The sequence below is a fragment of the Schistocerca serialis genome, unplaced genomic scaffold (assembly GCF_023864345.2).
Source record: "Schistocerca serialis cubense isolate TAMUIC-IGC-003099 unplaced genomic scaffold, iqSchSeri2.2 HiC_scaffold_897, whole genome shotgun sequence".
In the NCBI taxonomy this organism is placed as follows: Eukaryota; Metazoa; Arthropoda; class Insecta; order Orthoptera; family Acrididae; genus Schistocerca; species Schistocerca serialis.
The window spans coordinates 592,823-620,389 of NW_026048515.1; the positions used below are offsets into that span (position 1 = coordinate 592,823).

At 41.5% G+C, this 27,567-nt stretch overlaps 1 protein-coding gene across 5 annotated transcripts in view; it reads left to right on the forward strand.

The window, feature by feature from the left end:
• LOC126452539 (lipase 3-like) overlaps window positions 1-27,567 on the forward strand; it is a 165,518-nt gene that overhangs the window by 55,036 nt on the left and 82,915 nt on the right. For 4 of the 5 annotated variants that reach the window (XM_050091100.1, XM_050091101.1, XM_050091104.1 and 1 more), the window contains exons 2-3: window positions 5,879-5,994; window positions 18,063-18,246. In XM_050091100.1, the coding sequence (XP_049947057.1) occupies window positions 5,887-5,994; window positions 18,063-18,246 (292 nt within the window). In that variant the 5' untranslated portion in view covers window positions 5,879-5,886. Of the gene's footprint in view, window positions 1-5,878; window positions 5,995-12,649; window positions 12,707-18,062; window positions 18,247-27,567 lie in introns of those variants that run through there. The other variant, XM_050091103.1, reaches the window with a different exon arrangement.

The following is a 27,567-nucleotide window of genomic DNA, read 5'->3' on the forward strand; positions in this document are numbered from 1 at the left end:
TGTTGCGGAATTCCAGTGATACGGACTGCGTTAGGGAGACCAGCTGACGTGTTTTTCGATTACAATTGTAACAGATGTACTTATCGTAATAAGTATTTCCTGGAGATGGTAAAAACACGAAAGGGAATGATGGAATCAGACAGACTAATCGATTTAGGATCATGAGAAAGTTTAACCGATTGTGAGGAATCTGAAGTAACAACCAAATTAATTGTTAGCGAGGCATCGAATTCAGATAATTCTGCATACATTTTAGGGAGTAGCGGATTAGATTCTGAAAGTATTTTGCCTCAACTACCCGAAGAGACAGAGGTAGTTGTAGTAAAATCAGAAAATGTGATGAACTGTGACAGAATGTCTGATCCTTTTACCGCATTTTTTACGAGACTGGAAGAAAGAGATGAAGAAAGGGAAAAGAAACAGCGGAGAGAGATTGAAAAATCTTCACCGACTTATAATAGATACGTAACAATTTGACTGAAGTAAATAAGAAATACCGGGGCCTACCAGGGCTTGTAAACCAGTCAAAGATGAAAGTTGCAGATTTTGAAGAGACTCAAAGGATAGTAGAGACAGCAGTAGGATCTATAACCAAGGAAATAGAAAATCTAGAGGTAGATAATAAGAAACATATCGATGATTGATTAATAAAACAATCGAGAAAGTTCAAAATACTAGTAAATGATAGAAGCGCTCAGGAAACTAAAGAAGAAATCAATGCAGATTCCAGAGAAAATAAGGACAAGGTTATTTTGGAAATTCCCAAATGGGAAAATGTAATTGACCGTAAGTTCTAAGTAATTGGAACTGAAAGTCTGGCAGCCAGCAGTGAAGAACCGAAGGCGTTTCGGAGTCAATTAAAGACTAGTGAAACCGATTCTCATGTATTTAAATCAGCAAGATATGGGAACGAGCAGTCCGTGTTTAATCCATATTCAGAGCGTTGTAATAAAATTCGAAATAGTGTTTCGTAACTATCCTTGTTCAAACTCAAAGAGAGTATAATTAAAAAATAGACAATTTCGGACATTCGCTTCCGAAAAGGACATTCCACATCCGATAGCACTATTAAAAAAATTTTGGACTGTATTTCCCAGGTCGTGCAATGAGCAAAATAAGATGCATTTTTTCGTATGTCATATAACCATAGATGCTGCGTTATGGGCAAACAATGCAGCTGAATATTGTCACACATAAGAGGAATTTGAATTAAAGTTTATATCAACATTTTGGTCAGCAAGTAGACAAGAGAAGTTACGGATATAAGTTTACAGTCCAGAGTACTATAACCCAAAGAAGGATAGTTCGAGAAAGCATTACGAAAGCTGTATTAATGTAACAAGATACTGGGAAGAACCCATTTCACATAGAGTGGTTCAACGTATCTTAAAGACCAAATCACCAATCAGTATAAAAAAGAAACTCATATACGTACCAGATATGAATCTCGAACAATTTATGTCAATTCAAGAGGACATAAAACAAAATAATTGCAATGGTAATAAGCATAATTATTCTAATGGAAATTCGAGAGGAAATAATAATAACGGGTACCGCAATAGTATGGGTAATCGGAATTTTCACCAGAACAGGAATGGTTCCGGTAATGGGCCCGGTAACGGTAATGGGAACTGTAACCAGCATCTCCGTCTGTATGGCAATCAAAATTATAGTAATGGAATGTAGCATAATTCAAATAGAAAACGTAAATAGAATAACAATAATGATAGGAAGTTCAACGTAGAATGGAGAGACAATAATTCAAGTTCTTGGCAACCATCTGCTGTTGCGACTGCGACTGAACAGCAATTACAAATGCTGAATCAGAATAGTAGAAGGAATAATTTTAACGAGTCACAACCTGTAGAAGTTGTAGCTCAATCATGGTCACAACAACCTAATCGAAGTTACTGACGAGTCACGTAGCCTTCCGAGGCTGGTCGCAGAGAAGGTGGAAGGCAGTGTGGAAACCCATATTTGATGTTACGGTATAATGATGGGGTAAAGTTGCAAGATGAGCTCAGTACAGAATCAAGAAGTATAAAGACATGAAGTAATAAGCTGGTATAATTTATGATTAAGGTGTCAATCCACGATGTACCTGTTGATATAATTATTGATACTGGGGCTACAGCTTCAATCACGAATATGAGTTTACGCAAGCAAATCAGTGTAGGTCACAAGATTCCGGTTTTCCTGGTACAGAGTTGTAATATACTACAGCTTTTGGGGTACAGTCGCAGACTGTAAAGTTTCAAATAGAGGTTGACATATTAGTCCAGAAGAAAGTACTTGAATGCCTTCTTGGTAAAAAGTAAATTAAAGGTGCCCTGTATATGAGTCTGGTATTTTCTGTGTGAGAGTAAGACGATAATGGATCTCGAAACCGGAGTTTTATTACAGAAGGTAGTGGTGGCATTGTAAAGCTAGAAGAAGTTAAAAATTCGGAATTTTGTCGTAAATATTGTCAACTCATTGAACTTAAATGTGTTGAACCCAAGATACTACGCATAGCTGCTGAATTTAGTTTAAATGACTCATCTCATAAAAAGGAAGCAGAATCAGGTGACAGCATTAGTTCATAAAGTAGCAAAATCTGAGTATCTCTCGATTGAGCAACTATGGTTGTCAAGGTATATGCGAGTGTTTGAAAAAAAACCTGGTGTGATAAAAGATTAGGAGTATCACATGGAAGTTTATCCTCATAAAACATTTTGTAGAATACATTATTCTGTGCACTGGTCGAAAAAGGAAGGAGTGTCCAAAGCGATGTATAAAACTCTACGCTGTAAAATAATAGTACCATCCTGTTCTACCTTTAGCAGTCCCTTGTTAGCCATAGCTAAGCCTGATGGAAGCATTCACTTGGTCTAATTTCCAACTTCGCTGGATTGAATATCGTCCTATGGGCAAGTAAAGCTAGGTAGAAACTCTAGGAAGTTCATTGCCTTTGTCTTGTATGGAAGAAGTTACCAGTTTCAAGTTATGGCTTTCACATTAAACGCGAGTGGTGCTATCTTCATCGCAACACTGAACATTGTATTAGGACCAGAACTACTATATAAGGTTACTTGATATGTAGATGTTTACTGATAGCCACTAAAACCTGGAGTGAGCATATAGTATTACTTGAAAGAGTATTTAAGAAAGTTGCAGTGTATGGTGTTAGGTGAAATTCTTGGGGCACGTTATAACAACTTTCAAAATAAAACCTGACCTAAGAAAATTACATGTGATTAGAAAACAGTTAAAATTGTTCTAAGGGTCTCGTGTAATTTATTAGTGGTTTTGTTCGCGGTAGTTGATGACGAACAGCAGCCGTCAGTACCAACATCCACTATAAGTTCTCGATAAACGGCTAATAATCTGAGATTGCTCATGTATACTTAACCGAAGTAATAGAGATTTTGTAACGTTCTAGATAAAGATCACAAATGTAATTGATAAATTTCAAAGTGTGATATCTGCAAAGACTTGTTTGAGACACTGTTTTGACAGTGTTTACAGAAATATACGAGGTTAATCATTAGAAGAAATTGTGTTACACAACTGTGTTTCAAAAGAGTTATAATGCTACGTTGATATTCGCTCATATCATCACGGTATTAAAGAAGTGTAAAACTGAAGTGAAGTGCACATCGGAAATAGCAGACACTAAACTATAAATCTGAGTTTATTTCATGTTGGATAGTAATTGTAACAGTTTTAATTATGTTATACTACTGTTACATGTACAAATGCTAGAGTGCTGTAAGTTGTGCACCACAGATTGTGACATACAGATGCTGGCAGCTTGCAGTTCAATTGGACAGAAGTCATCGAGAAAGGGCCCCACTAGTGTCTCGTTTCACATAACCGCCAGCTATACACCTAGTGACTCAGCTATCTGGCACAACGTGGCAGATTGCTGTTTTTCTTCTAGAAAGGTCGGGTCACATAACCACCAGCTATAGACATAGCAGCTCAAGTCATCTGGTAATCAAATTCCATGTACCAAGGTGTCTGGTATCCAGAGTACAACGATTAAACATTGTAAATTCATGACATAAATAAATGAGAATTGATGTTTAAGCTCTGATAACTTAAAAAATGAAATATATAATATTAGATTAAGTAACTGAACGTTTTTAGTTGAGCAACCTGTTAATGTTCAAATAGAACTTAGAAATGAAATACTTAATCTTGGTGAGCAAAACTGCCTAGGCTCAATAATCCTAATTAGTATACTTGACAATACTTGTTGAGCGATGTGTTAATCTCATAAGGTTTAAGAATAAAATAATTAAATAAAGACGTTTCCGAGAGCTTACGAAGTATTTCACTGTCGTAGTGGTTCCTTTGGGACTGAGGCCAGCAAAGCAAACAATCGCTGCCCCCAATCCAGAGGGCAATGAAGCCTCTCTTACTCGGCCTCAAGCCGCTCAGTTCAAAGAACAGTATGAAGAATTAATGATTTTAAATAGGTTTATTAAATATTATTTAATAAAGAGTAATTAAGATAACTAAGAGAATATGAGCTACAGAATCTAAAACACATTCGTTTTTTGTTTTTCTAATATTATAAATAACCTGGAATCTTTTGCTTTATTCTATCATTGTCGTCAGTTTTGTTTCGAGGCGTTCATGTTGGCTCGTGTGAGCACTGATCTATGTTTCTGTGTTGTCTAAAATACACTGAAAAAAGGAGTTTCAGTATTTCATTTAGAAAGTGTGTAGTTAGTGGCCTTAATTTCTTTATATTAGAGAGACTAAACCTAATCAAATACTGAAGTAATGTGGATGGATTTTGTAAAGAATAGCAAGAGAAGTGTTTTTGCACTAAGATAGGCTAGATTTTTTTATAAATAATTAACACTCTATCGTATGATACGCTGCAGCGCTACAGTCAATTGTCTGAGTAATACCGATTGCATTCCACTCAGGCTACGATCTCCGCATTGGATTGTTCTGTTCAAAACCTTTGAAAAAAAGAAAAAGACTGACGCGAATGATTGCTATATTTAAATAATGGGTTGGGTTGTTTGGGGGGAAGAGACCAAACAGCGACGTCATCGGTCTCATCGGATTAGGGAAGGAAGTCGGCCGTGCCCTTTCACAGGAACCATCCTGGCATTTGCCTGGAGCGATTTAGGGAAATCACGGAAAACCTAAATCAGGATGGCCGGACGCGGGATTGAACCGTCGTCCTCCCGAATGCGAGTCCAGTGTGCTAACCACTGCGCCACCTCGCTCGGTATTTAAATAATAGTTGAGATTGAACATTTTAGCAAAAAACAGAGGATATTAGCATACACGTTTCCTGCCAACTATGATAAAGCGAGAAAATTACAGAAAAATAACATTGTGGTTTCTCTCAAGATATACGATTGACACACCGGGCTAGAACTTTACGAAAGCTTCACTGAGAACCACGTACGAAGATTTTTAACTAGGCTAGGCCTGTGACGCCTCCTTTATTGAGATATCTGCGTATCAGTCGCGCCCGTGAGACACAATTAAACAAGAAAGTACGAGAATCGTGACAACGAGCAACGGACACCACGACGATGACGAAGAAAAAGACGACAGACGGGAGACACCGAGTCAGACCTGTTACACTACTGCCCCTTGGTATAAATTCTGTAGTCATTTTATGTAGATTCCTCGAATGTTCGTAGTTTTTGCGTGTTGTATCTGGCCATGGTGGCTGAGTTACTGCATAACACAAAAACATCGAGAGTTACAAATCGCTGGTATTTCATAACAGCTGGGGAGCGAACGTGTGCAAAATTACTGCCCCCCCCCCCCTCTTTCCGTTACTACGTGAGTGCAGTTAACAGTTAAATACTGGTAGCACGGAAGGCCGACTAGTGACAAAGAACTGGTGTTCGACTTTCAGGGGTCGCCATGGAAGCGGTGAGCATGCTGGCGGCTGCGGCTGCCCTGCTGGCCCCGGGGATCAACTGGACTCTGCCCAACGAGCCGCCCGTGGACCCAGCCTTGCTGATGACGACCGTAAGTACGTCCGGGCGCTGGGCGCCTCCTTATGGTTGATTACGCTTCCTTTTCCCACTCATCTTGTGCTTGGCGGTTGCGGCGTCCTCGTTAGTTGCCTGTATTGCCGTCCATGGTAACATATGTTTTATGGAGAGAACCCCTAAGCAGTTCATAGTAATCAGTTTCAGTCCATGTTGATCACCATAGATCTGTCTCAGTAACCCTGTGGTTCTGCCGTTTGTACCATCCATCCATAAAGATTCGAGATTGGTTTTATTCCTAGCGTATAAGTGACATCAGCACAGTGAATACTGTGGGAGCTTGAACTCACAACTGCAAACATCAGACGTCGTCCTCGATGGTGAATGTTCATCGGAGGTGAGGGGTATCATCTGGAGTGCCCCAGGGAAGTGTGGTAGATCCGCTGTTGTTTTCTATCTACATAAATGATCTTTTGGATAGGGTGGCTAGCGATGTGCGGCTGTTTGCTGATGATGCAGTGGTGTATGGGAAGGTGTCGTCGTTGAGTGACTGTAGGAGGATACAAGATGACTTGGACAGGATTTGTGATTCGTGTAAAGAATGGCAGCTAACTCTAAATATAGATAAATGTAAATTAATGCAGATGAATAGGAAAAAGAATCCTGGAATGTCTGAATACTCCATTAGTAGCGTAGCGCTTGGCACAGCCTCGTCGATTAAATATTTTGGCGTAACATTGCAGAGCGATATGAAGTGGGACAAGCATGTAATGTCAGTTGTGGGGAAGGCGGATAGTCGTCTTCGGTTCATTGGTAGAATTTTGGAAATATGTGGTTCATCTGTAAGGGAGACCGCCTATAAAACACTAATACGGCCTATTCTTGAGTACTGCTCGAGCGTTTGGGATCCTTATCATGTCGGATTGAGGGAGGACATAGAAGCAATTCAGAGGCGGGCTGCTACATTTGTCACTGGTAGGTTTGATCATCACGCGAGTGTTACGGAAATGCTTCAGGAACTCGGGTGGGAGTCTCTAGAGGAAAGGAGGCGTTCTTTTCGTGAATCACTACTGAGGAAATTTAGAGAACCAGCATTTTAGGCTTACTGCAGTGCAATTTTACTGCCGCCAACTTACATTTCGCGGAAAGTCCACAAAGATAAGATAAGAGAGATTAGGGCTCGTACAGAGACATATAGGCAGTCCTTTTTCCCTCGTTCTGTTTGGGAGTGGAACAGGGAGAGAAGATGCTAGTTATGGTATGAGGTACCCTTCGCCACGCACCGTATGGTGGATTGCGGAGTAGTATGTAGATGTAGATGTAGATATCAATTCGACCAGTCAATTGTGAGCATATAGTGTTAAGTAGTAGATATGTGAAAGTAACAAACTGCAATGCAGCAACATCGCTAAATCCTGCAAATCAATTGAACAGCATTAGCGAACCATGATTTTAGTTTCAAAACGTAGATTTGTCAGACATGAGTCTGCACAACGCCACCATTTTTTGACGTAAACAACCATCTGCAAGGTTAAAAAAATTATTGTATTATCTGCAAGCACTATTGTTAAAACATCTGGACTTGAGCTATAGTGTTACGTAATATCTGTGAACAAACGCTTTGCGATGAGTGAAAAGCAATCCAGAGGCAATTTGTTCACTCATCTAAGCTAGTAGCTAATTGGTGCTGTATCAGGGTGCACTGTAACGGAAAACATCTGATTCTGCAAACGCACAAACCATCCGTAACGTACAAAATATAATTCGGCAAATTTCAATTAATCGGCTACATGTCATATTATTTTATTAGTAATATATATATATACTGTGAATTTGCTCATACAAGTTTACCTTGGAACATAACGAGAGCTATTCTTGACATGGGTACGAAAAGGGGAAAAAAAAGCATTAAACAGTGTAAGTAATCGGAATTTATGGCACAAGCTGTGAGTATTAGACATAAGGGGGGGGGGGGGGATGACAACGCATATCTGTACTTTAATAGAGAAATGCCAATACATTCTAGAGACATGATGTCAAGACAAAATTACAGTTTTTCCTACATGGGAACAATACTGTGGCAGCAAGAGGCGTATTGGAAGAAACCGGCAAAGAAGCATTGCAAACTATTTAGAAGAAATATTAAAAAATAGCGTATAAGGTAGAATAGGCCGACAGCAAAACGGGTGTTCTGATGAACCAGCTGCCTGAACTATTGCAATAGCTTCATGTACCTCCCTATGAATCGGATTATAAAGTAGGATTTTGCTTGGATTTTTAACAAAGTAGACGTATGTGACTACCTAACATCAAACGATGACTGCTTTGTGCAAGAAAAAGACTACCAGATAAACAATATTGTTATTTGTAAACAATGATAAGGCTATTTAATGTGGATGAATTCCAATTGTAGAATGAGTATATATAACAAATTTGTATGTTAAATCATGAATACAGGAGTGAACTAAGGTATCGATCACCAATTTATGAGTTTTATTATTTTCCCTGATACACGTTTAGTGCTTATAGTTAAACTGACGGTGTTCTAACTGTTGCAGTATGTACTGTGTTCAACGCAAGATGCTGAAGTGTCGTAGCTACGTTCGTCAGTCGGTGTGCTTCTGGAGTATGCTATAAAATAATACTACCACGTTCTGCCACCAGATGAAAGTATGGCGCTGTAAGCAGTCATAATATAAAATGTGTGCTATTGTGATGTCAGTATGCAGTTTGTCATTTGGCAACGCATGATTATTTGTTTTGTGAAGCGACCGTTGGTGTAAATGGTTAAGAAAATTGAAGTTTTCCGTAAGATACGCTATGGCTATTGACAAGAAAGACCGTCCACTGCTGGTAAAGTTGTTTTATCAGAACGGCAGAATAGCAGCGCTGCGTTGTGGGAATATCGCCAACAGAAACAGCGGTGAAGAGGCTTGATATAAATAAATGAGCCAAAGAATTTTGAAGAAACAAGTGAATTAGGTGCTGCAGCAAGGAGATGGAGGTGGCCCATTTCCGTGGCAGTTGAAGTTCCTGTAGCTATAAGCACAGCCAGTGCTCAACCTGTTTCACGGGATTTGTCTCTTCCCTGGTCAACAGTTCAAAAGATATTGAGGCTCATTTTACGGATGACATGTCGCCGACGAATATTCTTTGGATGGACGAGGAACATTTCACTCGGCATGGTGTTGCGACGCATAGGACTGTCGCATATGGAGTTTGGTGGTTCTACTCCGCCACATGTTGTGCAGGGACATGTACTGCACTGAGCTTATGGGATTACGTGGTGATATTTCATAATTTGCTGATGAGCTCTGGTATATAGTCAGCTGACATAAAACTCGGTACTGTGTAGGTCTTGCTATGGGGAAATGTGTCAGGGTGATGGAATGTTGACAGCGCTTCATTTCTGGAAATATTTCCAACAAATAAGAGATAAATCATACGAAATTATTAGAGGCTGTTTAAGACTTTCAGAAGCTCCCTCCACAAATTGTGGCCACTGCAGATGATGGCCCTGGTAGGTGTTGAATCAAGCAAAGGCTGTATATTCCTTGAGTGCTAGGTAAGGGAGCATTAGTCTGCATGCACACACTCATGCAAGCAGCTGCACTGCCTCTCTCTACTAAAGCGATAGCTGGTCAGTGGCGTGCAGTGGTTGGGAACAGTGCAGAAGCTGGGCCCTGTTAGCTCGGTGCAGACAAAATAGATGATGAAAGAAAATTTCCTACGTTTTTGCTTCTATTAAGTAAAGACAGTTGTTATTTTTCCTATCCTACCCCAGTGATAGCGGCATCAGCGCAAGTGCAAGAAATTGTTTACAGTGTAATTTAGTTTTAAGAAATGTTCAAATGTGTGTGAATTCCTAAGGCACCAAACTGCTGAGGTCATCGGTTCCTTGACTTACACACTATTTAACCTAACTTACGCTAGAAACAGCACACACACCCATGCCCGAGGCAGGACTCAAACCTCCGGCGGGAGGGACCGCGCAATCCGTGACATGGCGCCTCAAACCGCGAGGCCACTCCAAGCGGTTGTAATTTAGTGATGTCTTGTGTGTGTACCCCAGTGGCCTTGCTGAGGTGGTAACACTGGTGCCTGTCAGGTCACCAAAGTAAGTGGTGTCCCGCATGGTTAACACTCATATGGGTCTGTTGAGTGCTGTTGGCAAGAGGCGTGCACTCAGCCCTTGGGAGAGCAGTCTGCTGACCAAAAGCCCCTCGTAATCCATATCCTGTGACGCCTATTGGCTGAGGATGATGCGGCTATCGGTCAGTATTGTTGCGCCTTCCGCCCCCTGTTCAGACAGAGTTTTTAATTTACTTGTGTGTACATACATGTCTACAGAAATGCTCCTACTTGGATGCTTTTAATTCCCTACTGCTTTTACATATCCACAATAATGTCACTGTGTAACACTGAAAATACAGATATAATCCCTTCTGCGCCGTTCAAATCTTTTAACCATTTAATATCAGTTGACAACTTGTAAAATATTGCTATTTCTCAATCTGTAAGCTTCATTACAGAAACTATATTTAATATGTAATGGCCATAAGGGCGTATTTATTTGTGAATGTATACAGGGTGGCCCATTGATCGTGACCGGGCCAAATATATCACGAAATAAGCGTCAAACGAAAAAATTACAAAGAACGAAACTGGTCTAGCTTGAAGGGGGAAACCAGATGGCGCTATGGCTGGCCCGCTAGATGGCGCTGCCATAGGTCAAATGGATATCAACTGTGTTTTTTTTTTTTTTTAAAATAGGAACCCCAATTTTTATTACGTATTCGTGTAATACGTAGAGAAATAGTTATAGTTGGACCACTTTTTTCGCTTTGTGATAGATGGCGCTGTAACAGTCACAAACGTATAAGTACGTGCTATCACGTAACATTCCGCCAGTGCGGACCGTATTTGCTTCGTGATACATTACTCGTGTTAAAATGAACCGTTTACCAATTGCGGAAAAGGTCGATATCGTGTTGATGTATGGCTATTGTGATCAAAATGACCAATGGGGATGTGCTATGTATGCTGCTCGGTATCCTGGACGACATCATCCCAGTGTCCGGACCGTTCGCCGGATAGTTACGTTATTTAAGGAAACAGGAAGTGTTCAGCCACATGTGAAACGTCAACCACGACCTGCAACAAATGATGATGCCCAAGTAGGTGTTTTAGCTGCTGTTGCGGCTAATCCGCACATCAGTAACAGACGAATTGCGCGAGAATCGGGAATCTCAAAAGCGTCGGTGTTGAGAATGCCACATCAACATCGATTGCACCCGTACCATATGTCTATGCACCAGGAATTGCATGGTGACGACTTTTAACGTCGTGTACAGTTCTGCCACTGGGCACAAGAGAAATTACGGGACAATGACAGATTTTTTGCACGTGTTCTATTTAGTGACGAAGTGTCATTCACCAACAGCGGTAAAGTAAACCGGCATAATATGCACTAATGGGCAACGGAAAATCCACGATGCCTGCGGCAAGTGGAACACCAGCTATCTTGGTTAATGTATGGTGCGGCATTATGGGAGGAAGAATAATTGGCCCCCATTTTATCAATGGCAATCTAAATGGTGCAATATATGCTGATTTCCTACGTAATGTTCTACGGATGTTACTACAAGATGTTTCACGCATGACAGAATGGCGATGTACTTCCAACATGATGGATGTCCGGCAAATAGCTCGCGTGCGGTTGAAGCGGTATTGAATAGCATATTTCATGACAGGTAGATTGGTCGTCGAAGCACCATGGCCCGCACGTTCACCGGATCTGACGCCCCCGGATTTCTTTCTGTGAGGAAAATTGAAGGATATTTGCTATCTTGATCTACCGACAACGCCTGACAACATGCGTCAGCGCACTGTCAATGCTTGTGCGAACGTTACGGAAGGCGAACTACTCGCTGTTGAGAGGAATGTCGTTACACGTATTGCCAAATGCATTGAGGTTGACGGACATCATTTTGAGCAGTTATTTCATTAATGTGGTATTTACAGGTAATCACGCTGTAACTGCATGCGTTCTCAGAGATGATAAGTTCACAAAGGTACATGTATCACATTGGAACAACCGAAGTAAAATTTTCAAACGTACCTAAGTTCTTTATTTTAATTTAAGAAAACTACCTGTTGCCAACTGTTATTCTAAAATTGTGTGCCATATGTTTGTGACTATTACAGCGCCATCTATCACAAAGCGAAAAAAATGGTCCAAATGAAACATTCATATTTCTTTACGTACTAAACGAATGTGCAATAAAAATGGGGGTTCCTATTTTTTTTAAAAATGCAGTTGATATCCGTTTGACCTATGGCAGCGCCATCTAGCGGGCCAACCATAGCGCCATTTGTTTCCCCCTTCATGTTAGACAAGTTTCTTTCTTTGTAGTTTCTTCGTTTGACGCTTATTTCGTGAGATATTTAGTCCGGTCACGAGCAATGGACCACCCTGTATAATTGATTGTAATTATAATATAAATATTGTAAATTACTGGGTAATGGTGAAGGAAATTTTGTTTAAGTGTATCAATAGCAAAGACTTAATGGTAGTAGCTGTGCCGTTATTTATATTTGCTTATGGAGTGTCTCTGTCACGCTGCAAACAGAGAGAAGACACTGCAGATAGAGTCTTGAAAGAGTGCGGAAGTGTTTGTTCGGTGCTCCCACAGACGCAGTGTGCAGCTATGACCGGGCTAATGTAGGCACATCTACTTTATTTATTAGTGAGTATTGAAAGCATGCCTGGAGTGGACAAGTGGAGAAAGCTGCAGTTCCAACTATTGCCTGTCCAATAATTATCCTTGGCTCTGGAGATGACTTTTAGTTCTCAACCACAAGCAGCAGCTCAGGATTGTCGTCGGTTACAGTCTTCATCATTCGTACAACTTCAACATCGTAAGACCGTTAACTAACAGAATATAACTAATACTGCACAAGTATTACCCAACGACATTTCTTTAACAAACTTTAATGACTAACTTTCTTGAACAATAACCTGCAATAGTTAAAACTTGTAGGACAAATGTGACGTCATTATCCTTGGACATTACTACCAAACAGGGTTCCTCTTCTTTCCATTCAAGCATTGTGTGTCAAAAAAATATGAAAATTGATTCACTATTTATTGCCAATTTTGTTTGTTTGCTAATAACCAGTTTCAGTCTAAATTTTGCTACCTCAGTAACTGTTCATTCTTGTATTCCATATCAGAGGCTTAACTAATTTGCAATTTTGAGTATCAACTTCTCTTACTTAAAGTAACTTAAAATGTTGCTGGAGAAACTAATAACTACAGATGTAACCCAAATTAAAGGTGTGCTGTTTCATTTATTCTGTATTTAGCTTAGCGAGTGACTTTTGCTGGCTTGGTATGTCTTTTATTGTTCTTATGTTAAAAGTAAATAAGTTCCTCATTGGTTAAAGCAAATTCAATTCAATCTTTCAATATTTAAAAGTAAATTGCTTGCCTTTTTCCAAATTTTGCATTACATTACACTGAGGTTACTGAAAGTCATTTTTTTGTGTAACAAAGCTTCTGTTGCAGTCAGTCATTTATTTAAGCAGCAACTTCTTTTAGCTCTGCTTTCAAAATTTAATACTTCACAATAAGTAATTGCAAACTCTGTGCTTTCTGATTCATTCATTTTCTTGTCAACTGTTGTGTTGTGGAACAGCGTGACAACCTTCCGTTGCATGCCTGTGATTACTTGCTTGATTTTGTTTGCCATTACCTTTCTTACGATTTTGGATATTTATGCCCTAATGGGCTGGCGACCATTTAGTTACCCCTTTTTCATCCCCACCAGTAATTTTTGTATTAAATACTACATGTTACCCTTTCCACCCCATGTGTGGTTCGTGAGCGATTGTACTAAACTCTATCCATTTCAAATTAACAGTATTAAGATTAGGTTTAGAGTAGATTATTCCTTCAGAAGGGTCTGTTGTAAACTTCCCTTCTACTAACCGGTATTATTTTCCTTCTGTAGCGATAATCTTACTCATAGCAAAATTTCATTAGGCATGCGTGATCATGGTCATTCATATCGCAATCTAATAGGCCGATTAGGAAGGGGGACGTTACAGCTGTGTTAAACTTCTCTCAGGCAGCCTGATAGTGACGTCATAGTGTGTCAGCCATTGTTTTTAACAGACTTGTAATATAAAGATAGATTCCTTACAGAGAGACGTTCGCACATAAATAGACATGATTTGTAACACGAGCATATTTGTTTAAATAATACACTGTAGTAACATTTAAACATTAAGTGATGGAAGATCAGCCTACTTGTTTAAATAATTCATGTGATAACTGTTAAACGTTAAAACATGGTATATTAGTGTATTTGTTTAAATAACACGCTGTGGCAGCTGTTACAGTGATATCCCGTGGATTAAAGTTTGTTATAATGAACTGTGGTATTTGTTAAACGGTTTTAGTCCCATACTTACCATGATCTACTGTGTCTGGTTGACAATGTTGAAAAGTGGCTGAAAGTGAGTGTTTCCAACTGGGAAAAACTGGCAATGTTTCTACAAAAATTTTAACAAACTACTCCAAAAATGTAACAAAGCGTCCAAAACTGTAAATAGAAATGGAAGGTGGTCATACATTGGAGTGCTTCCAGAAAATGCCATGGGCAGACGTGATGTCATTAAATTACAATAATTCCGGCAATAGAATAACGCCTTATCATTTTTCACACTTCCACTGCAATGTCAAAGTACTTACCGTCAATTTTTGCCTCGTAATTTGTAGTAATTCAGCCCACCCAACTGCACTAGACAAGAGAGGGAGAGAAGATGACAGTTTTTGGTCATAAATTATCATAATTAAGATTGGATTAAAAGTGTGTGGTAATAAATTAGACTCACATAAATATAACTAAAAGCATACATGACCTGTTTGTTTACATTAAGGTCACAAATTACACTTACCTAGACATAAATTTAAACCACAAGTGTGTGGCTTGTTTACATAAGGCTAGAAGCATCTGGTGGCTATTTTGTTTACATGAGGGCCCCAGCTGCATTATGGGAATGTTTACATAAGAGGCATGCCCAAATGTCTGGTTTATTTACATAAGGATAACAGTGGTCACATAGAGATGTTGTACATTCTTCCGCTACTCACAGCCTAATGCTCATATACGACAAATTTCCAAAGGTTTAAAAAGGTAGGTGCTTGAAGCACCTACTCGTATAAAACAACGTGGACCCTCGCCTCATACCTAATATTCCTTTTCATTTTTCCTCAATGGAATGCATTATCCAATCAGAAGTATCCAGGCATCCTTATACAATATGGAATTGACCATGAGATGCCCGCAAGAAGTCTCTATGTGTCCATTGTTATCCTTACGTAAAAAAAAAAAAAAAAAAAAAAAAACACTTGGCCATGCCCCTTATGTAAACATTCCTGTAATGTGTCTGGGGCCTCCATGTAAACAAAATAGTCACCATTGGGAAAGAAAGGTGTGAAGTATTCTGTTGACAGTAAAGAAGCAGTGACAGAAGAATGGGTCGATCAAGAGAGTTCATTTACTTCAAATGTGGACACTTCAACCCATTTAAAGCTGCCCGAGTGGATTGTTGGCAATATGATTGTGATACGGAAATCTGAAGGCACAGCTACAGCTTAACCAAATCAGGGAGACCTCATGTACTGAGAGACAGGTACCAACCAGCATGCGGATGGTAACTGTAAGCAATTGCGTGCAGTCACGGGAAGGAATCACTCATGAATTCCAAAGTGCTACCAGCAGTCCATCTAGCACAATGACTGTGTGTACGGAGTTAGAAAAGGAAGGGTTACAATGGCCTATCAGCTCCACATAAGCCACAAGTTTCTGTAGTGAATGCTAGGCGATGCCTGAGGTGGTGCAAAGAGGGACGCCACAGGACAGTGAATGAACGGAAATGATGTAGATGGATGAATCATGCTATACCCAGTGGCAATCGGTTGGAAGGGTTTGAGTTTGGTGAATGCCTGGACAACAAGTCATCCTGTGTAATACCTACAAATTAGTAATGAGGAGATAATGTTACGGTATGCGAATATTTTCCGTGGTTAGGGTGTGGTGCCCTTACTACACTTACCAAAACAATAAATGCTGAAGAACAAGAACACGATTTACAGCACTATGTACTTCATACAGTTGAAAAGCAGTTCATGGGCGATGGCTGTTTGTATCAGTATGAGAATGCGTCTTGTCATAAAGCAGTATCTGTGAGACAATGGTTTGTGGACAATAACATTCCCGAAATGGATTTGCCTGCCCAGCTTCCCAATCTGAACCCAATGGAACATCTATGGGACGAATTAGAACGATCACTCTGCTTCAGACCCCAGGGTCCAACATCACAACCTTCTCCAAATTCAGCTGTAGAGGTAGAAAGAGCAGTCATTCCTCCACAGAGATTCATCCACTTCATTGAAAGTGTCCCTAGCAGAGTCTCAGCCATCATAAAAGCGAATGTTGGCCACACCCCAAAGTAATTTCTAGTAATAGGTACCCAGATTCACTACTGGCAATTAAAATTGCTACACCACGAAGATGACGTGCTACAAACGCGAAATTTAACCGACAGGAAGAAGATGCTGTGATATGCAAATGATTAGCTATTCAGAGCATTCACACAAGGTTGGCGCCGGTGGCGACACCTACAACGTGCTGACATGAGGAAAGTTTCCAACCGATTTCTCATACACAAACAGCACTTGACCGGCGTTGCCTGGTGAAACGTTGTTGTGATGCCTCCTGTAAGGAGGGGAAATACGTACCATCATGTTTCCGACTTTGATAAAGGTCAGATTGTAATCTATCGCGATTGCGGTTTATCGTATCGCGACATTGCTGCTCGCGTTGGTCGATAGCCAATGACTGTTAGCAGAATATGGAATCGATGGGTTCAGGAGGGCAATACGGAATGCCGTGCTGGATCCCAACGGCCTCGTATCACTAGCAGTCGAGATGATAGGCATCTTATCCGCATGGCAGTAACGGAAAGTGCAGCCACGTCTCGATCCTTGAGTCAACAGATGGGGACGTTTGCAAGACAACAAACATCTGCACGAACAGTTCGACGACGTTTGCAGCAGCATGGACTATCAGCTCGGAGACGACGGCTGCGGTTACCCTCGACTCTGCATCACAGACAGGAGCGCCTGCGATGGTGTACTCAACGACGAACCTGGATGCACAAATGACAAAACGTAATTGTTTCGCATGAATCCAGGTTTTGTTTACAGCATCATGATGGTCGCATCCATGTTTGGCGACATCGCGGTGAACGCACGTTGGAAGCGTGTATACGTCATCGCCATACTGGCGTGTCACCTGGCGTGATGGTATGGGGTGCCATTGGTTACACGTCTCGGTCACCTCTTGTTCGCATTGACGGCACTTTGAACAGTGGACGTTAAATTTCAGATGTGTTACGACCCGTGGCTCTAACCTTCATTCGATCCGTGCGAAACGCTAAATTTCAGCAGGATAATGCACGACTGCATGTTGCAGGTCTTGTACGGGCCTTTCTGGATAGAAAAAGTGTTCGACTGCTGCCCTGGCCAGTACATTCTCAAGATCTCTCACCAATTGAAAACGTCTGGTCAATGGCGGCCGAGCAACTGGCTCGTCACAATACGCCAGTCACTACTCTTGATGAAGTGTGGTATCGTGTTGAAGCTGCACGGGCAGCTGTACCTGTACACGCCATCCAAGCTCTGTTTGACTCAATGCCCAGGCGTATCAAGGCCGTTATTACGGCCATAGGTGGTTGTTCTGGGTACTGATTTCTCAGGATCTATGCACCCAAATTTCGTGAAAATGTAATCACATGTCAGTTCTAGTATAATATATTTGTCCAATGAATACCCGTTTTTCATCTGCATTTCTTCTTGGTGTAGCAATTTTAATGGCCAGTAGTGTACTTTCGATCAGGTAGTGAGTAAGATCTGTCGGTTCATTATTTTTGGCTAACTCGACGCGCCTGTCATATCGGAGACAGGCAGTTGCAACTGAAACGCTTGGAGACTTCTCTTTTACTGGCGGTACGTTTCTGCTGTGTTGCTGGCAGGAGCAGCTGTGCAGGGAAGAGGGCTTCCAGTGCGAGACGCACTCCACCGAGACGGAGGACGGCTACCAGCTGACGGCGCACCGCATCCTGCCAGCGGCGGCCGACAGGGGCGCTGTGCTCGTCATGTCAGGGCTCATAGGCTGCTCCGACAACTTCGTGCTGCGCGGCAGGAACAAGTCCTTGGGTAAGTCACCAACGCTCTCATTTACATAACTTCTTTTGCAAACTCATCGCTCCCTCTGCTGGTACACTATGTGTTCAAGTATCCAGACACCTGACTGTAAATGACTTACAAGTTCGTGGCGCCCCCTCCGTCGGTAATGCTGGTATTCAATATGGTGATGGCCCACCCTTAGCCTTGATGACAGCTTCCACTCTCGCATACATACGTTCGAGCACGTGCTGAAAGGTTTCTTGGGGAATGGCGGCCCATTCCACAAGGAGTGCTGCACTGAGAGAGATATCGATGTCGGTCGGTGAGGTCTGGCACGAAGTGGGAGTTCCAAAACATTCCAGAGGTGTTCTATAGGATTCAGGTCAGGACTCTGTGCAGGCCAGTCCATTACAGGGATGTTATTGTCGTGTAATCACTCCGCCACAGGCCGTGCATTGTGAACAGGTGCTCGATCGTGTTGAAAGATGCAATCGCCATACCATAATTGCTCTTCAATAGTGGGAAGCAAGAAGGTGCTTAAAACATCAACGAAGGCATGTGCTGTGATAGTGGCACGAAAAACAACAAGGGGTGCTAGCCCCCTCCATGAAAAACACGACCACACCATAACACCACCGCCTCCGAATTTTACTGTTGGTACTATACACGCTGGCATTTTATGTTCACTGGGAATTCGCCATACCTACATCCTGCCATCGGATCGCCACATTGTGTACCGTGATTCGTCACTCCACACAACGTTTTTCCACTGTTCAGTCGTCCAATGTTTACGTTCGTTACACCAAGTCAGGCGTCGTTTGGCATTTACCGGCATGATGTGTGGCTTATGAGCAGCCGCTCGACCATGAAATCCAAATTTTCTCACCTCCCGCCTAACTGTCATTGTACTTGCAGTGGATCCTGATGCAGTTTGGAATTCGTGTGTGATGGTCTGGACAGACGTCTGACTGTTACACATGACGACCCTCTTCAACTGTCGGCGGTCTCTGTCAGCTAACAGGCGAGGTCGACCTGTACGATTTTGTGCTGTACGTGTCCCTCCACGTTTCCACTTCACTATCACATCGCAAACAGTGGATCGAGGAATGTTTAGGAGTGTGGAAATCTCGCGTGCAGACGTATGACGCAAGTGACACCCAATCACCTGAGTACGTTCGAAGTCCGTGAGTTCCGCAGAGCGACCCATTCTGCTTTCTCATGATGTCTAATGACTACTGACGTAGCTGATATGGACTACGTGGCAGTAGGTGGCTACACAATGCACCTAATATGAAAAACGTATGTTTCGGGGCGGTGGTGTCCGGATACTTTTGATCACATAGTGTACCATACCAACCTCCATCTCTTCCTATAGTGTGCTAATTTATCAAATCTCTACATATTTACCAGACGCCATGCTCGGTAATTTAATTCTATATGCTTTCAGTTTCTTTAACCGCATTTATCAGTACAACCCATCCAATACAAATACAAACGGTTTTTAGCCTACAACGCTAGACATCTATATGTTCTATACTGATCATAAAACTGCAAAACCGTTATGTCCACCCGTTTGTCTGTTTGAGCACGCTAATCTCCAAAAATCTCTCGTTGAATATTTATGGGTTTTCACAGTTAACTAGAGTGCAGGTTGGGGCAATATATAGACTTTATTTCATCAAAATTGGAACGTGGAGAGAAAAGATATTGTAATTTAAAATTTTATCTAAACTCGTCCATTCGTCTTAGTAATTTGAATGTTTAATCGTCATGGCATAGTACACCAAAGACCCAATACAAGGCGCTGTTAGTTTTTCACAACACTTAGAGCCAATACCCGGTACCTTTACTCTTTTACTCAGTAGAGATGTATTTTGGGAATTTTAGGTCAGTGACAGATTTAAACAGCACAATCTTATTTTTATGACTGTTGTTGTGGTCTTCAGTCCAGAGACTGGTTTGATGCAGCTCTCCGTGCTACTCTGTCCTGTGCAAGCTTCTTCATCTCCGAGTAACTACTGCAACCCACATCCTTCTATATCAGCTTAGTATATTCATCTCTTAGTCTCCCTCTACTATTTTTACTCTCGACTATTCCCTCCAGTACAAAACTGGTGATCCCTTGATGCCTCAGAACATGTCCTACCAACTGGTCCCTTCTTTCAGTCAGATTTTGTCACAAGTTCCTCTTCTTCCCAGTTCTACTCAATACCTCCTCATTAGTTACGTGATCTACCCATCTAATCTTCAGCATTCTTCTGTAGCACCACATTTTGAAAGCTTCTATTCTCTTCTTGTCTAAACTGTTTATCGACAATGTTTCGCAGGTTCGAATCCTGCCTCGGGCATGGATGTGTGTGATGTCCTTAGGTTAGTTAGGTTTAATTAGTTCTAAGTTCTAGGCGACTGATGACCTCAGAAGTTGAGTCGCATAGTGCTCAGAGCCATTGACAATGTTTCACTTCCATACATGGTTACACCCCATGCAACTACTTTCAGAAAAGACTTCCTGACGGTTAAATCTATACTCGATGTAAACAAATTTCTCTTCTTCAGAAACGCTTTCCTTTCCATAACCCGTCTACATTTTATACCTCCCTACTTCGACAGTCATCAGCTTTTTTGCTCCCCAAATAGAAAAACTCATTTACTACTTTAAATGTCTCATTTCCTAATCTAATTCCTTCAGCGTCACCTGATTTAATTCGACTACATTTCATTATCCTCGTTTTGTTTTTGTTGATGTTCATCTTATATCCTTTCAAGACACTGTCCATTCCGTTCAGCTGCTCTTCCAGGTCCTTGCTTGTCTCTGACAAAATTACAATGTCGTGGGCAAACCTCAAAGTTTTTATTTCTTCTCCAAGGATTTTAATTCCTACTCCACCTTTTTGTTTTGTTTCCTTTACTGCTTGCTCAATATACAGATTGAATAACATCGGGGACAGGCTACAGCCCTGTCTCACTCCCTCCTCAACCACAGCTTCCCTTTCATGCCCCTCTACTCTTATAACTGCCATCTGGTTTCTGCACAAATTGTAAATAGCCTTTTGCTCCCTACATTATACGCCTGCCACCTTCAGGATTTGAAAGAGAATATTCCAGTCAACATTGTCAAAAGGTTTCTCCAAGTCTACAATTTGTAGAAACGTGGGTTTGCCATTACTTAATCTATCTTCTAAGAAAAGTCGTAGGGTCAGTATTGCCTCGCGTGTTCCAACATTTCTACGGAATCCAAACTGATATTCTTTATCATGAGTACAACAACGAATTTCCTTGGATAGAATATATGGATTTACAGGTTTTTCTTTATGCATTAAAAACCTAACGACATTATTTTGCTTCTTTCGATAGGTTTTACTTCTTGTGACTTATTTCCTAGGTAAGTTTTTTTTAAATTATGAACTTATTTGCGGAAGTTTACAGCAGTGACAGATTTAAGCACCACAATTTTATCTTTACAAACGTAGACTAATGTTGAAATTACTTAGCTCTGATCGAGAGTGTGATGCATTATCTCACTCCTCGGAACCCTTAACTCGCAGAGGCTTAAAGTTACCTCTCTCCAACGTAATATCATAGAAGCGGAAATTTTGAAAGGAAATAGCGCATTTGAGTTTTCATCCCCAAATCCAGCTTATTCTTAATAGTTCACCATTTCGCTTTAAACGTGTACGGTTCCCGGTGAGCTTATGTTATTTCATGCTTATAAACAAAGCACAGCGCCAGAAACTGTATCTAGAAGTCGTGGACCTTGGTGTCAGTTGCTGTTTTCATAGCCAGCTGTACGTGGTTATCTCTTATGTTAGTGAAACAACAAGCTCTTCACCCATGTCCTCAATCGTACTTTTTCACACTTTTATACAAAGAAGCTTCATCAGTCAAAAATAAATTCCATGCATAAGAAGTCTTGGACTCAGCCGTAAATAAATATCTGGGCATTGCCAGGATTGCCAGCTGGTGAGAAATCAAAATTGTAAGTAGGCTGTTTAGGTTTTTATGTTAATAATGTCACGTAGCACTCTGTATGAAAATCACTGACTGTGCTGTGTGCAGTCTGTGGCTGGTTGGCATAGTTGGAATATTCGCTATTGTAGTGTTGGGCATTTGGAAGTGAACAGCACGTTGAGCAGTTGGAGGTCAGCCGCCATCAGTGGTGGATGTGGAGAGAGAGATGCCAGAGTTCTGAGAGGTTACTATAGGTGGACGATCTGGACGTAAGTCCACCAGAAAAAGGAAATTTTTAAAGATGGTTGTCATGAATTGATAGATATATGTGATGACTTTTGAACATTATTAAGGTAAATACATTGTTCGTTCTTTATCAAAATCTTTCATTTGCTAACTATGCCTATCAGTAGTTAGTGCCTTCAGTAGTTAGAGTCTTTTAGTTAGCTGCCAGTATTGGCGCTCGCTGTATTGCAGTAGCTCGAATAACGAAGATTTTTGTGAGGTAAGTGATTCGTGAAAGGTATAGGTTATTGTTAGTCAGGGCCATTCTTTAGTAGAGATTATTGAAAGTCAGATTGCGTTGCGCTAAAAATATTGTGTCTCAGTTTAGTGACGATCAGAATACGTAAAGAGAAAATTGTCTGAGTACACTCATTTTTATTCAGCTGTCTCTGTATCAATCAACGTAAGAGTTTTTTTTTCAGCACTGTCATTCACAATTTTTCAAGGGGATGTTTCAAAATACAAGTGATAGATAGCAGTAACAAATAATTGGATGCTAATGTCCGTCAGATAGTCAACATGAAACTGGGCCCAGGTTGTCGCTTAGTCATATTCTAAGTGGTTACTATCAGACTGACGGTGTTTCGAGTGCTGCAGTGTGCACTGTATTCATCACAAGACATTGGAATATCGTATGTGTGGAGCATGCACAAAACAACAATAGTGCCACTTTCTACCACCAGCTGAAAATGTGGCGCTGTAAGCAGTCTGAACGTGGTGTGGGTCCAGGAAAAGGGTAGGAACGGTCAGACACATGATAACGATGCATCAGATAATGTGCGTCCAGTATGGTTTTCCGATTCACCAGCAATGTGCATCTGCAACACGGCATGATCGGCAGTACCCGCAGCGAGCAATATGTCGTCGTATGCTGTCCTTCAGATCAGGAATCCTTCAGATCAGGAAGAGCCTGAACGCATCCATAATAGACACGATCTTTCACTTAGCCCCACAACCAGGAGTCACACGGATTAAGGTTGGCGAATCTGGAAAACCACACATCTTAAAATTGCCTAGAGACGAAGCGGTTGTTACCAAAGATTTATGGAAGCAAATCTTTCACCAGACAAGCGACATGTGGAGCCACAGTGAAGTTTGTGTGGGTTCCTGGTCATGTCGGTCTGCCAGGAAACGAGGCTGCTGACGCTGCTGCCAAGGCTGCAGTCCTCGTACCTCAGCCCGCTAGTTCCTATATTCTCTAAGATGATCTCTGTGTTACCGTCTGTCATTAGGTGGTGTCCCTTTGGCATCGCCCATGGTCCTCCCTTCACGGGAATAAGCTCCGGCTTATGAAGCCTCTCCCAGCGGTTTGGACGACCTCCTCCGTGCCCTCCCGCCGGGAGGAGGTCATTTGAACTCGGCTGCGTATTGGGCACTGCCTTTTTAGCCATTTGATAAGCGGCGCTACCCCACCACTTTGTACACACTGCACCCAAGTTTTAACTGTCCGCCACTCCCTGACAGAATGCCCATTTCTTAACCGTTTACGTTCGCGCTTGGGTCTGCCGTCTCAGCTATAGGCCGCTTTAGCAACTGACGCGCGGGCTGTCGACCGCGTTTTACTTTTTATCCGCCGAAACAATATGGTGAAGGCCATTTAATTTTTAGTTTTGGCCCTGCGTTTCTGTATGGTGTCTTTTTTAGCCCTTTCTCCACGTCCCTGTTTTCAGCTGTCTTCTCCTATGTCAATTGGGACTGACTATAGTCGTTTTTTAACTCATCTGTCTTCGTGTTCTATAGTTTTGACTTGGGGTCGTGTGACCACAGTTGTTTTCGCGCCCTAAAGCGAAACAAAAACATCTTGCATGAAAATAATGGTGTGGACACAGTTGCGTTCTTGCAACGCCGGAATCATGTGTTGTACAAGTACATCCACATAACGTGCGGGTGTCAGTGTACACCTGACAGAGCCACGATGTGTCATCTCCTCGAAGGACAACCTACTGAGAATGAAGGAGCTTGTAAACCCACACCACACAGTCACATAACCTGAGTGCAGCGGGCGTTTCTGCACAACATTTGGTGGAGTAGAACCGCATACGAGACATTTCTGTACATTCATGGCACCATGCAGAATAAAATGTGCCTCATCAGTACACAGAATATTCCCTGGCCACATGCCATCCACTTCCTTGCATGCCAAAAACGCGAAGGGCAAAGTCACGGAGTTGTAGGCTATTTAGAGCTTCATTAGGAACATATTCTGAATATTGCAGGAATGCCCACGGGGGAGAGAATTCCTGTGACACAGCTCGAGCCCTGCAATTCCCTGCTTCTGGAGCTCCCTTCGAGTTGTTTTGCTGGTGACAGGGTTTGCGAGTGTGACATTCAATTCTGCAGCTGTCGTCCTCTCATCTGCCATTAAAATCCTCTTCCACCACAATCACTCAGTACACACTTTTGTCCACGCTGTGACTTAGCGGATAATACAGGGTGTCCCAAAAAGAATGACCTGATTTTAAATAGAATTACTTATTAGGAAGAAGGGCTGAACACCAACAAATAGCATACTAAATTACTCATAAAAGGCAGAAGTTTATAAAAAATCCATCATAAATGTTCAATATGTCCTCCATTGGCTGCACGGACGACATCTTGCCGATAGCCGAATTCATCGCAAACTGAGCGTAAGGTATCTTCTGTCACTAAAGCTACAGCTTCTGATATTCTGGTTTCTAGTTCATCAGTGTCACGAGGTAAGGGAGGAACGTAAACGCATTGTTTAACATATCCCCCAGGAAGAAATCACATTGTATTAAGTCAGGAGACCTAGGAGGCCAAGAGTATAAGGCCTGGTGTCGCGGTCCTGTACGCCCTATCCAATGTTGAGGCACGTTGGCATTGAGGAAACTGCGCTCATTGTTGTGCCAGTGCGGTTGTGTACCATCTTGCTGATGGATGAAATTGTCAGAGTCAAGTTGTGGAAATAACCAGTTCTGCAGCGTTTCAAGATATTACTAACCTGTTATGGTTTCTTCCTCAAAAAAGTAGGGTCCATAAACCTTGCTTTGCGAAACAGCACAAAAAACATTCACTTTTGGTGAATCACGTTCGTGTACAGTTGTTTCATGAGGATTTTCGAGCCCCCCATATATGCACATTATGACAGTGAACTTTACTGCTAATATGGAAAGTTGCCTCATCGCTGAATATCAACCGTGACATAAAAGTGTTATCTTCCACTTCCTCTAGAATACCATTGGTAAAGTTCACTCGCTTCACTTTGTCAGTGCCTGGAAGAGTTTGTACCAGTTGTAATCAGTATGGTTTGAGGGCTAAATGACGCTGTAACACACGCCACACTGTCGTGCGCGGTAATGCAAGTTCTCAGCTAGCACGACGGGTAGACTTCCAGGGGCTCCACTCAAATGCTCGTCGGATTTGTTCCACTGTTTGTTCAGGAACGCGTGGCCGGCCAGGACTTTTGCCTTTACAGTGGCACCCTGTTTCTTCAAACTGTTTAAACCACTTTCGAATGTTCTTTGGTGATTGTGGTTTAGCACGAAATCGAATATGAAACGCCCACTGAACCGCGATCAATAATTGAATACGACTAATTTCAATAACACAATACGCCTTCTGTTGTGCGGACGCCATACTGCGCGAGACTGGCTGCACTCTCCAGGTCAGCGCTCGTAGCGACATCTACCGAATTTTTTCTGAAACTCTAGACCATGCCAATTACATCTAGCGCTGTTTCAGTTACCTAGTGACATTTATCTCAATATTATTATAAGTTAAAATCGGGTCATTCTTTTTGGGACACTTTTTCCCCTTTTACTGTATGTGATATAAATCTTCGATGCGGTGCCTCGTGAAACACCAAACACTACAAAAGCACCTACCATACAATCACCAACAATATGCTCATGTTCGAACTCGCTTAATTCCAACACAATGCACTCACGACCACACAGAACACTGTTCTGACCACGACTGACACTTGTATCGTACTGGGGACACGGCACAGGTGGCGTTTGTGGCCAAATACATCAACAGCAGCAGCTGCATGCTTCACTAACATCTGCATTTCTATTTAAACATGCATATGGCGCGGTGTTTCCAAATTTTTCTCCAACCCCTCTATCTAGGTGTACATTCCTGTCTCTTCCCACGTCCATGGTGCTGGTTAGTGTGTGTGTGTGTGTGTGCGCATGTTTATGTGTGTGAAAAGACAAATCAAAGTAGGTAAGACAGATATAAAGACGGAGAATATACTAACAAAATAAAGGACAGGTTAATTCTTTGCTGGCTGCTGTGCATGTTTTGCACTACAGTGTCTCATAATCTTTCCAGCGACGATCGTTCTGACAAGTATGGACACAGACGGGCCAAAGTACTGTAACCTGAATATCCTCGTACGTGCGTTTCACTTCCAGAGCTTGTATCTTTTCTTTTTTTTTACATATCAAGTTCCGTAGGACCAAAGTGAAGAGCTAATCTCTAAGGTCATGGAACGTGTCAGTACATAAAAGTAATAACAGATAAAAATAACATGTTCATGAACCCGAAAAAAGTCAAGCCATAAGTTTAAAAAAACGCAATCAACAATATAACAAGAATCAGCTTATTTTTCAAGGAACTTCTCGACAAAATAGAAGAGTGACCCAAGAGGAAACTCTTCAGTTTAGATTTGAAAACACATGGATTACTGCTAAGATTTTTTAATTCTTGTGGTAGATTATTGTAAATGGATGCAGCAATACACTACACACTTTCATGCAGAAGAGTCAACGAAGTGCGATCCAAATGCAGATTGGATTTCTGCCTTGTATTAACTGAGTGAAAGCTGCTAATTCTTGGTAATAAGCCAATATTGTTAACATGAAGTGACAGTAAGGAATATATATACATTGAGAGGCTAGTGACAAAATACCCAAACTCGTGAACAGGGGTCGGCAAGAGGTTCGCCAACATACATCACTTATTGCCCGAACCGCCCGTTTCTCAGCAAAAATATCCTTTTAGAATGGGAATGGTTACCCCAAAATATAATGCCATACGGCATAAGCGAATGACAATAAGCAAAGTAGATTAATTTTCATGTCGAACGATCACTTACTTCAGATACCGTTAGAATAGTAAAAATGGCAGCATTAAGTCTTTGAACAAGATCCT